The following is a 12879-nucleotide window of genomic DNA, read 5'->3' as shown; positions in this document are numbered from 1 at the left end:
TCAACAGACGAGTCATATCGCCTCCTGTCAGTCACACTAAATGTATTTGCGCAATGCGTTTGTCACTGTGGCTATTCGATGTGATTATGAATCATGACTATATTTAATTTAGCGTTTGTATAGTCTCACATTTAGTTATGAAAATGTTAACTAATAACACTGTGGCTACTGAGTGACTGTCTAGTGGTGTTTTAATTAAGTGTGGAGACACTGTGCTTAACGAATTGATAAGACCATCTTAGAGCATCCTAACATCGTAAAGTCTTTTAATGCGCACTCTTTCAATTTTTTCCCAAAAGAAAATAATAATATAATACAAAAAAATATCTTCGAGTGGAGTAAGTGGACACTTTTTGAAGCTACTCCGTTCCACAAATGTATTACAATATAAAGTACAGATTATAAGGTTTAAAGTAAGTAGTACTTCAATGCAGACATTCATTTTTCGGTGATCTCGATTGCCAACAATATTTTGACTCATATCTTAACAAAATGTAAACTTTTTAAAGCTACGTCGCTAAATAAATATAGGAGATCACTTACTCTTTCAACAACATCAAAAGGGTGTCCAAATGTTTTACAGCCCCTGTCATAAAGACTGCACTTTAATGCAGACTTTTTCAATTTCACTGATCTCTTGACAATTGACCATTTTTAACTTTTTTTTCTCAACACAACGGACACATTTTAAAGCACAGGTCTTAACAATTGTATTGGACCAACTTTGAGCATCCCGCCATCGTGAAGTGCTTTAATGCGGACCCTTTCCATTTCAACAAGGGTGTCAAAATATCTTAACCGCGTGGGAACTTTTAAAAGGTATGCCCTTAACAAATGCTTTCAAACTCCTGTCATAAAGCCAGCACTTTAATGCGGACAATTTCCATTTTCAGTCGTTGCGCCGTCATTGAAATTTTACACGAATATCTTCACAAAATGGACACTTATTAAAGCTACGGCGCCTAAATGTATTAGATCACCCGTCATAAAGACAGCGCTCAAATGCAGACTCTTTCGACTCTCGACGTTTGACCATTTTGAACGTGTATCTTAACAAAAAGGATAGATTTGAAAGCTGCTGTGCCTTATAAACGAATTAGACCACCTGTCAGAAAGAATTCACTTTAATGCATACTCTTTCAGTTTCGGTGATCTCTCGACAATTGACCATTTTAAAGCTATATATTAAGAAAATTCACACTTGTTCAAAGCTACGGCGCTTGACAATTGCATTTGACCACCTTAGGGCATCCCAGCATCGTGGAGTGCTTTACTGCAGACTTTTTCCAATTTCAGTTAACCCCTTCAACTGCTGGTAAAATGACCATGAAAGACAGCTTGGAGCAAACAGTGTTTTTAATTTATTATTAAATGACATAAATAACAACCCAAAGCGAGTTCAAATACAAATAGACAGTTATGTACATGTGCAAGGGGGGAAGGGACCCCCCTCCCCCACTCGCGAGGAAGGCACTTAAATCGGAAAAGGCACGTTTCCATGGAACATCACGGCGAGTTAATTTAGTTTATGTACAAACAATATACACTTGGATGTTAGCGGAAAAAACAACAACAACTGTCCCGAGCCTCAGTAGCTCTGGGCCACGGGCGCCCACGAAGCCGTCAGCCGGGCGATGGAGCTCTCGAACTGCGCGTCGCCCACCCCCACGCCCACCTCGCCCAGCCCCGGGTCGTACATGGAGGGCGGCGAGGAGACGGGCAGCGAGGACGTCAGGCCCGTGTAGGAGGAGCCCCTCAGGAACTGCGAGGTCAGACCGCCCGGGATGGACCCCGACGCCGAGCCCGACGGGGTGAGGGTGGTGCCCGCCACGGACCACAAACTGGGGTACTGACTAAAAATCAGAAATTTGAGCATTCATTTGGTGCTATTTTGTAAAAAAAAAAACTCCAACTCACCTGGAGTTGGACGTGGCGTTGGTGGTGTGGGACAGGGTGCCCATGCCTGTGGAGTTTGGGATCTGGAGGGCGGACCAGCTGTCGTGGGCTGGCGCCAGGGTACCAGAGGTGTTGTCCATGTAGTTGTCTGTGAGGGGGCGGACGCAAAACCCGAGTCATCCAAATTGGATTTGAACTCAAAAGTAGGAAGGCGGTAAGGGTCCTACTGGTAGCGGAGGCGCGGTGGGGGTAGTGGCTGGGGTACGGGCTGGCCCGGTGGCTCCTCAGGCCCGAGTAGCGCTCGCAGTACGAGCCCGACGAGTGGCCCGCCGTGCCGCTGAACTGCGGCGGGCTGCTGCTGGGGCAGATGGGGCTCTGACCCGGCAGGAACCAACCTCCCACTGTCGGATTAGACGTCACCGGGTTAACTTTCGTCTGGTTTGTTTTTCCCGATTTTTTCCGAGTAGGTCTTCGGGAGACTCACGTTGGGAGTAGCCGGACTGCTGACTGTCGACGCCGTGGTCGGGCAGGTCCTTGTGATCACTTCTGGAATTACAGAAGAGCCTTCACATAGCCTGAAGCAAGTGTGGACCCAACCTTTTATTGAGCCAAGGATTTGACATTAATGTCAAAAATGTCCCCCCAAAAAATAAGGATATACGGGAGGGTTTCCGCAAATAGCAACAATCAGCAAATAACTGATGCTCACAATAATTGCCATGATTTTTTTTTTTTTTTCCCCAAATAAAAATCAATAAGTGTCCTTCGGTGATGTCGCGAATTCCAAACCAAACCGCGAATATGCGGAGATCCACTGAAGTAATGATCTCAATAATAATCTCAATTTACTCCCAATTTTGTTGAAAACAAACTTTTCTATTGTATGAATGGGGACGGGTGGATATAAAGGTTAATTAGCGGAAGAACATGAAATTTGTTCTGCGTGTCACGGTACGTCGCGGGCATGAGCTAGATGAACAAAGATGCATTCTTTTGTGGTAAATAAGAAGGATTTCTCCGACGAATGAAGTGGAATTGGATCGTCGATAGATGAAATCGAATATGTAATTATTGCACCAATGAATTGGAATTGGACCGTTTTGCACGGCACAGGATGAGCTGACTTTTCTGCAGGTCCTACCTTTCTTTGGCGTCCAGGAAGGCCTTGGCGAAAGGGTTGTGCTTTATCTTCAGGGCTGTAATCTGTAAAAAGAAGTTTTGTTTTTTTTGGTTTTTTTTTTGGGGGGGGTGGGGGGGGATTAATTTGAAGGAGGCTTTCCTACTAGCGGACCTCTTCATTCTGGTAAGCGGTGACGGCGATGAACTGCGTCTCCGGGAAAGACTGGCTGCTGATCATCTTCTGGATGCCGCCCACCTTCACGATGTGAATCCTGGGCTCGTATTTGTGTAAGGAGTTGAGCATAATCTGAAAAAATCAAAATCAAAAAAATCACAACCAGGGCCGTAAATGGTTGCTTTTCTGACTGAAACCCCCCCCCCCCCCCCCCGCCCCCCTTCCTTACCTGCCCCCCGCCGTTGAGCTTGTTTGACAGCTTGACTTTGCTGAACGACACGGGCGCCTTCATCCAGTGCGCGCCGAAGTTGGGCGAGTCCGGGTGGATGTAGACGCAGCTGGGGCTTTGCGGCTCCGGCTTGCCGCCGGGCACCCACTCGCCGTTCACGTACTTCCAGCGGTTGTTGTCGGCCGCCACGAAGTCCAGCAAAACCGAGTACATGGCGTTGGGGTCCAGGCCGCTCACGCTGGCCCTGAGCACCGGGAACATACGCCTGCGGGGGGGAACCAAAAACCGGTAAGACGCGCAATTATCCAAACGTGTTGAATTAAAACCTTTTTTTTTTTTTTTTTTTTTTATTATTTTTGTTTTTCCCCAGTTTGGGACGTAAGTTCACTGCTTTGGATGGAGAAATGACCGTGCGTAAAAGCGGGGCCCCTACCGTCCGGTTTTGGTGACGATCATCTCGTTGGTCAACTCCTTGAACTTGTTCCACAAGTCGGCGTCCTCCAGCGCCAGTTTAATATCCCTCTCGGACGCGTCGCCCTTCTCGCTGCCCTTCTGGAACTCGCTCTCCACGGCGCTCAGGAGGTGCTCCAGGCGCTGGTCCGCGTTCGACGACGAGCTCATATTTCCGCTTGAACGACGCACGCCGCGCACACCCAGCAGATCCCAGGTACTGACTGCGCACACTCGCGAGGGCCCCGAGATTTTAAGGGCCCCTCGGGACCGCGCAGGAGGTGTCGGGGATGGGGGGGGGGGCGTGGCTTAGGGCGAGCCCACCTACGGTGTCCGAACCCGCCCGCACACCGCCACATTCCCCCAATTTTTAATACCGCGATTTCATAATCAACCCCCGTCCATTGACAAAAACGCAACATTTGACGCCTTTTGACGGATTTTGGGGGGTTAATAGCAGGAAATCGGGATGAATCTTGCAGTATTTACAGAGACAAAGGAAGGGGAAGTGTTGCCTTTGAACTCGGTTGTATATTTGCAAATAGTGCTAATCTTTTGTTGTCTCAAATCCACATGGGAGAGAAGTAAAAGGGGGGCAAGGGGGGGGGGGGGGGCGTTGGTGGCAAGGGGGTGTTTACTGAGCTCGGGCCATTAGTGCTTTGGGCCCGCTTGCGGCATGTGTGCGTGCCGGGATGGCCTGCAAGTGATGCCCGCATTTGCATAATGGGCCCGCAGCCTGGCTCGCTCACGCGCACGTGCAATATTAGAGATGATGACGCAAAAGTCGCGATAGAAGGTCGTAAAAAATGGCCGCCCGGGCAGTCAGACAGCATTTTAAAACCATCATTTCCCCTCCAGTATATTTTTTTTACTACGATATGTTATGACGCTACAACTACAAAAAAAAAAAAAAAAAAAAAAAAAAAAAGCATAAATAAACTTATGTGATAATTTCATGAAATGGGAGTTTCTGAAATTTGCATGTTTTCAATTTATTATTTAAAAAACATGTCATAAATGTTATTCAAATGCATTATGAAATGTAAAAATAGGATAAGGGATAATAGGATAATAGATACATGATAAGAAAGTGTTTAAAGCAGTATTTTGACTGTTTTCAGTGTTATGCAAATTAGCAATCAGTCTTCTGCAGTGGGTTTTCGAAATTCGAATCAATTACGAAATAAATTCATGTTTTTACATTTTTTTTTACGGGTGTGCTTGCATCCTTTCAAATGTGTAACTATGTTGTTATTATTATTATTATTACTTTCAACATTTTCATAAATAAAGCTTGAATTTATCGATACCCCTGCTGTAAAAAAAACAACATTCATGATTTTTTTAATTAAAAAAATAATAATTTGCATATATTTGTAACCACTTTCATGTAACTATTTGTATTTTATGAATATAAATAAATACAAATGTGTGTAACAGAAACATATATTTTAACACAATATATATATTTTTAGCATACATAAATACACCATTAGTAGATGAGAATATCATAGAAAAGTAATTTCAAGTCAAAAGTCAATCTCATTGAATAATTACCCATATAGGAAAATACCTTTCAAAAGGCCAATTGCTATCTTATTTTTATATGAAATATCATTTCGATTGTCCCTTATGTCATATTCTAATTTCTAAGGTGATGAATTTTGTTTTGTTTTTTTAGCTATAAACTATAATCGTCAATTATTTTTTATAAAAAGCATGAGATATTTAACTCTGTATGTGTGTGTGTAAGAAAATGGAAGAACAGGCTCAGGTAATATACAACTTAATAATGATAAATGTGACAACAAGCATCCATTTTATTACAACCTAATTTAATTTAAAAAAAAACATTTTAAATTGTCAATTTTATCCTGATAAGCTGCTGTAGACCACGACTCACGCCCAAATGCTCACACGCAGTCGAACCGGCCATCCCGCATTACAGCTCCTGATGCCACTCAGTAGGCCACGCCCCTTAAAGGCGCACATCCAACACACAAATACTCGAGTATGTACAGTAATTGTTATCTTTTATGATGTTTTTATACAACAGAGCTATTTCCTTTGATTTGAAAAAGTAACAAACTAATTGTGATGGTTTTTGGCATTTCAGTGGGGAAAACTGATTCGCCACACGAGGAACTTGAGATGCAAGCTGGGTCACGGACGCGCAAGTCAAAGCACCACTGTAACTTTTTACGTCGCATTATTTTCATCTGTCTGAGCTCCTTGTAATATGGTTGATAGCGTCTTAATGGCACGCTACGCGGCCCGTCTTCCTGCGTGGTTGTACTTGGAATTGAGTTGGGGGGGGGGGCTCTGGAGCGTGACTGCCGCTTTACTGCGCCACCTCCTCCACTTCTACGGACGCCGTAAATGTAAAGGGGACCTCTCACACCTTCGCATCCCGTATCCTCTTTTTACCCCCCCAACAACCCCCACCCAAGCCCCTTAACCCCTGCACTCCGTCTGCGTGTGTTTTTATTTTGGTGACTTGAGAGGTAGGACGTGTTAAAGTACCATAGGAACACACACATACACACACTTTCCGGAAGCTACCGATATACGTCAAGGCTGAGTCACGTGTTCCCATAGCGACAAAACAACATCCTGGCCCGAGGGCGGTAACCCTCCAAAGACTCTTGGACTAGCGCCAAACACGTACCTGAGAGTCCCATACTTGTTGCATTATTGTTTTACATCCTTTCTTTTTCTTAGACCTATAACCACCTAAAAAAGTGCAACCCCAATTCCAATGAAGTTGGGACGTTGTGTTAAACATAAATAAAAACTGAATACGATGATTGGCAAATCATGTTCAACCTATATTTAATTGAACACACTACCAAGACAAGATATTTAATGTTCAAACTGATTGACTTGACAGTTTTTAGCAAATAATCATGAACTTAGAATTTTATGGCTGCAACACGTTCCAAAAAAGCTGGGACAGGTGGCAAAAAAGACTGAGACGCTCATCAAACACCTGTTTGGAACGTCCCACAGGTGAACAGGCTAATTGGGAACAGGTGGGTGCCATGATTGGGTAGAAAAGGAGCGTCCCTGAATTACTCAGTCATTCACAAGCAAAGAGGGGGCGAGCTTCATCTCTTTGTGAACAAGTGCCTAAGAAAATAGTCGAACAGTTTAAGGACAATGTTCCTCAACGTACACTTGCAAGGAATTTAGGGATTTCATCATCTACGCTCCATAATATCATCAAAAGGTTCAGAGAATCTGGAGAAATCACTGCATGTAAGCGACAAGGCCGAAAACCAACATTGAATGGCCGTGACCTTCGATCCCTCAGGCGGCACTGCATCAAAAACCGACATCAATGTGTAAAGGGTATCACCACATGGGCTCAGGAACACTTCAGAAAACCAATATCAGTAAATGCAGTTTGGCGCTACATCCGTAAGTGCAACTTGAAACTCTACTATGCAAAGAAAAAGCCATTTATCAACAACACCCAGAAACGCCGCCGGCTTCTCTGGGCCCGAGCTCATCTAAGATGGACTGATACAAAGTGGAAAAGTGTTCTATGGTCTGACGAGTGCACATTTCAGATTGTTTTTGGAAATTATGGACGTCGTGTACTCCGGGCCAAAGAGGAAAAGAACCATCCGGACTGTTATGGACGCATAGTTCAAACGCGAGCTTCTGTGATGGTATGGAGCTGTGTTAGTGCCAATGGCATGAGTAACTTACACATCTGTGAAGGCAGCATTAATGCTGAAAGGTACGTACAGGTTTTGGAGACATATGCTGCCATCCAAGCAACGTCATCCAAGCAACATCAACATATGCTGCCATCCAAGCAACGTCTTTTTCATGGACGCCCCTGCTTATTTCAGCAAGACAATGCCAAACCACGTTCTACACGTGTTACAACAGCGTGGCCTCGTAGTAAAAGAGTGCGGGTACTAGAATGGACTAGACTCCAAATACCAGCACAATAACCAACATTAAAATACAGTAGATAGTAGGCCTAAGTGTTCATCCCAAACAAAACGATTTAATATTATTGTACGCCACTGTGACATATAAAGTTGTGCAGTTTTGGGGAAACGTTACCTGGAGGTTTCCCTTTCACACACGTTTAGTGAGCGGGCGGCACTGCGAGGGTTAAAGCGACGTGGAGTCGTGGCTCGGCCAAGCGGCGGCACAGCGGCACCCGGGTGCGAAATATTGCAGAGGTCTGGTGCTTGACAAAGAGACACTCATAAGCATGCATATTTTCCAGAGGACTCCGCCGGCCAAAATAAATCAACACAGCCAGAGGGATGAGTCAGGACCCTCAAGACGGACAACAGGTACAAAAAAAAATCCCCACTCCAGCGGGTATAAAAGATCCTCGCCGCACAAAACAATCTTCAGTTTTCATTCTCATCTTGCTTCCAGGGCCGTAGCTAATGTCTTTAAGTACTGAAGCCACCCTCGTCCGCCTCCCCCCCCCAGCAACAGTCACACGCCCTTACATGATTTCATCTTTACTTTTTAAAAACACACACTTGCTATCATCTTTACTGAATTATAGTGCAAATTATGCCCAAATTATGTACAGTCATATTGGTACTATTTTAATCATAGTAGTGTGAAAATTATTGTTGTATTAAATACGATCATTTTTTTATTTTATAAAATATGTAGTCAATACAAATGCAAATGTTAACAGAATTTAGTATTATTATTATTTTTTTTACATTGTATTAAATACAATGAAAATGTTACCAAAATGTATTTATTTTTAAATACATTTAGTACTACCAAAGTATTAGCAAAATATTTTATTGTAAAAAAAAATCTTTTATTAAATTGCAAAATGCAGTATTTTTATTATTATTATTCAAATGTCTTACGCTGCAATGTTTTTACCTTTTTTTTTTTGGTCTGTGCTTTAATGACATTGTTTACTGTGATTTAGAGAAAAGGGGCCCAAAACAGAAAGCCAAACACTCTGTGCTCACTTCTCACAACACACACACACACACACACACACGCACACACCGAGCTCGATGCGGATTGAGCCCCCCGAGCTTTCGTCTGTCGCTTTTGCGTTTCCACTTCAAGTTCAGGAAATCTAAACTTACCTCTCCTTTGAAAGGGATAAAAAGAATTAGTGGGTTCAGTAATTAGCCCCCCGCCACCCAACGCCGGCCCCCACCGGCCCGCATCTCGGGGTCCCTGCGGTGGGACCCTCGGGACCTTTGGCATGCTAACGTCGCCGGCCTCTGCTTTTTTTTTTTTTTTTTTTTTTTTTGGCACTGCTGGGGAAAAAGTCTCATGTCAAAGCATCAACGTGCAATTTGAATTATCACTCAAAACAAATGAATATACGATAAGTGACGTTGACAACGCTGTAAAAAGCGGGTCAAATTGACCCATGTTAAAGTCCAAGAATGCAAAAGTATTTTACAAATGTAAAAGAAATAGGATCAAACTTGTCTGGTTACCTTGTTTTTTTTTTTAGATAGTTTCTTCTTCTTCTCCATTTAATGATAAATGTACGTAAAATATTTGTGTTAATTAATCTTTTTTTATGACTTAAACATGGGTCACATTGACCCATGAACATTTTTGGCATACCATAGAAACAAATAGGGAAGTGCTACAACCAGCAAATAAATCTCTGATAATTATCTTAAAAGGACAGAAGATATATTTACTATTATAAATTGCGAGCATAGTAATATATATTTAACAGTCTTTAATATACCTCAAACATTATATTTTGTTTATATAAGTTTATTCATTTTTCTTTTTTTTTGTACACCAAATATGTTAATGGCTCAATGAGAAAGAATTTTTTAAATTGTTTTAAAATATATATAATTAAAAGAAGAAAATACCAAGTTAGTCGAATGAGTTCTATAAATTAATATTTTTGTAATAAACATTTATTAACATACCTACTGTCTTTGAATGTTAGTCATTACGGTGGGAGATTTTTCCAGGTTGTACTTGCTTTATGAGATCACCGTCGAAGTAATAGAATAAAAGTTGATGTATTTTTATTTTTTTACTGCCATTTATTTTTTTTTTTTTTGCAGGTGTGTTTTAGCCTCTGTTATTCACCCTGTTGCTGTTGCCTGATGTAAATATGAGCAGCTGAAGTCAGCAGACACCAGTGTGTGAGAAAACACAGTTAACCCCCCCCCCCCCCCACACACACCGCTGCAGACCCCCCCCCTCTCCGTCATGTGTGCGCGCACACACACACACATCTGCAACCGAGCACGATGAGATCACACTTCGGAGGCCCGCATGACGCGAGGGTCCAAGGAAGACATGGGCAAATATTAGCAGATATTAATCACGAGTAGACTTTTATATCATCTCACCAGTAAGGAGTGGTGGTGGTGGGCTTGGGTGAATGGGGTTGGAGGGTGGGGGGGACGGGGGGGCGGGGCCGAGGGGGATCAAAAGGCCACTTTGCACCGACAAACAGTAAGTGTTAAAGGATGGCATGATGAAGGCGCCGCCGGGCGGCCGATGTTATTTGCTCACAGGACGTGTGACTTGAGAGCCGCCACCTCCGGCGACACTTCCTCACTTCTGGAAATGCACAATTAAAATGAGGAGATGTTTCACGCAAGACGCCGTCGCCTCGACTCGCCGGGACAATGAGCTGTAACCGGGGAACCCCCTTTTCCTACCTTGAGGAGCAATAAAAAATGAAAAATCTCTTGTAGGTGTTTGGCAAAATACAAGGGAAATTGCTCAAAATGGCTGACTTCCTGTTCAAGTTCAGGCATGGGTCCTTGAGACTTTTTCGTGCCACCGGTCATGATCCATATGTCCACCCAATTTCGTGTACGTCAGTAAAACATGGTGTCGGAGGCACAAAAAAAAATAAAATTTCTAGCTTTCCAAAAATCTTCAAAATAAGCAAGGCCAAACGTCTTCCCGTCTGATCTGCTTCAAACCAAAATGGCCGATTTCCTGTTCAACTTCAGACCTGCTCTCTTGAGACTTTTTCGTGTGTCGGGTTATGATAAACATGTCCACCAAATTCTGTGTCTATCGTTAAAACTGGTGTCGGGAGCTAATTTTTTTACAAACTTTCCGAAACTCCTCGAAATCATCATCAAACATCTTCGCATCACACCAAAACGGCTGACTTCCTGTTCAATTTCGGACATGGTTTCTTAAGAGTTTTTCGTGCGTCCTACTATGATAGACATGTCCACCAAATTTTGCGTGGATGGGTGAAACTGCCCCAGAGAGGCAGCCGGCGCCTGCCAGGGCCGTAGCAAGGAAGATTTGGGATGTTTGAGGATGAGGGACGGGTGGGGTGGAGTGAAGGGAAGGGAAGGGGGTGGGGGCGGGGGGGGCCGCGCACCGCACCGTAAAGCGGAGGAGGTAAACAAAGGGGGCCGACCTGCTTTTACTGCCTTCCCACGCCAGCTGATTGAAAAGTGTTACCTGGAATATGGCGAGTGGTCCCCCTCGCACCCCCCACAGCCAATGTGAATGCAGGCACAGGGTCCCAGGTGTACAAATAGCAAACAGTGGGGGCACATCAAAGGCTCTCATTAAAAGACAATAGATGAATCATCCCCCCCCCCCCCCCCCCATAAGACCCACCGTCCCCACCTACGGGCCCTGTGTTACTGCCCCCTTCTGTTCAAGTACACTTCATTAGAATGTGTGCATCACGTGAGTAAAACAGAACGAAATGAATAACGCTTTCAAGGAAGCCAAATTTGGTAAGCACACACGATGAAACCATGTGACGTCTCCCAGCCAATCGGTGATGAAAGGGCTACTGATAACGATGAAAAAAATGATTCACACTAAATATATTTTTGGTGTCATTTTTTTTTTTTAAAACCTAATGATGAGGATTGAACATTTAGAATTTTTAAAATAAAATGTCAAAATATATGATATTACAATTATTGATGAAAAAGTGCAAATATTATGCATTGGAACATATAAATATAAATGCATTTTAAATTACACTACAGTGTCATCATTTGTTTTAACCACCATTTTTTTCCAGTTCAAATTTGAACTATTCTTTTGTTATTATTATTATTATTATTATTATTGTTTCATAAAAATAAAATGAGCTTAGCATAGTTGGCTGTTGACTGACATAGTATTATGATGTATTTTTTAAAATAATATTTTGTGAGAAAAAGTTAAGTCAGTTGAGCGAATTTGGTTGTCCAATATAGTCAATATAAATTACTCCTAATAATGTTCAATTTGTTTTTGAATTGTCTAACATTGTTGAAATCAGTGATGAGAGTTCACTTTCATTGGGTATAGTTTTGGGTGGTACTTGGTGTAAAAACATTGAAAAGGCGCTGGTATAGATAATATAGATAAGAAAAATGTATTAGTAAGATTGAAGCTTCCTCATAAGTTGGAAGACTAGCATTGCTTTTGTCGACATTCGGACTCCCGTGTTCTGCTGATTTCGGAATAACTCCGTGTTTGCGCTCGGCCACCGGGCCCTCCGTCCGTCCCGGGAAAAGGCGACGGGACGACGCGGCGTTCTCGGCAGACGCGCGGCCAACGGTCGGCCGCAGCTTTGATGGACGGACGCCTCTTTGTAGTGGAGGCCTGGAGATGGCCTGTTAGTAAAAGTCAGGGCCTTAAACGGCATCCTCTAACAGGAAGCAGTTTACACGGTGACGCTCAACCTGCCCGCGGCCCTCTATTGTCCCCCCCCCCCCCCTCACCTCCCGGCCCCTCTCACCCGAGGGAGCCCGCATCCCCACTTCATTATCATTTCCATAAGAAAGGAGCGGTAATTGCCCCTTTTCTTCTGCTGCCCCTTCATCTTGGACTGGCTCCTCACAGCCGCTTCCTTTTTCTTCTTCTGCTCTTTTTAAACCATCCACTCACACTCTGGCAAGCCAAGTCCGGGCTGAGAAAGCAGTACAAATAAACAACTGAGATAATGTGGTTGCACAAGTGTGCACACCCTCTTGGCACTGGGGATGTGGCTGTGTTCGGATTGAACCAATCGCATTCAAACGCATGTTAAAGG

At 43.5% G+C, this 12879-nt stretch overlaps 1 protein-coding gene across 1 annotated transcript; it reads right to left on the bottom strand.

Moving 5' to 3' along the window:
- Nucleotides 1-1338: 1338 nt before the first annotated feature.
- tbxta (T-box transcription factor Ta) lies at nt 1339-4100 on the bottom strand. Its single transcript, XM_061760699.1, has 8 exons — nt 3853-4100; nt 3420-3684; nt 3188-3322; nt 3038-3099; nt 2381-2442; nt 2124-2297; nt 1918-2044; nt 1339-1853 (listed from the first exon to the last, which is right to left on the bottom strand). Exons 1-8 carry the CDS (start codon nt 4038-4040, stop codon nt 1589-1591), a joined length of 1278 nt encoding a protein of 425 aa, XP_061616683.1. The 5' UTR covers nt 4041-4100; the 3' UTR covers nt 1339-1588.
- Nucleotides 4101-12879: the final 8779 nt, after the last annotated feature.

This window comes from Phyllopteryx taeniolatus, chromosome 21 (genome assembly GCF_024500385.1).
Source record: "Phyllopteryx taeniolatus isolate TA_2022b chromosome 21, UOR_Ptae_1.2, whole genome shotgun sequence".
Classification (NCBI taxonomy): Eukaryota; Metazoa; Chordata; class Actinopteri; order Syngnathiformes; family Syngnathidae; genus Phyllopteryx; species Phyllopteryx taeniolatus.
Note: the sequence above shows the minus strand (reverse complement) of the source record. Positions and strands in the feature narration are given on the sequence as shown.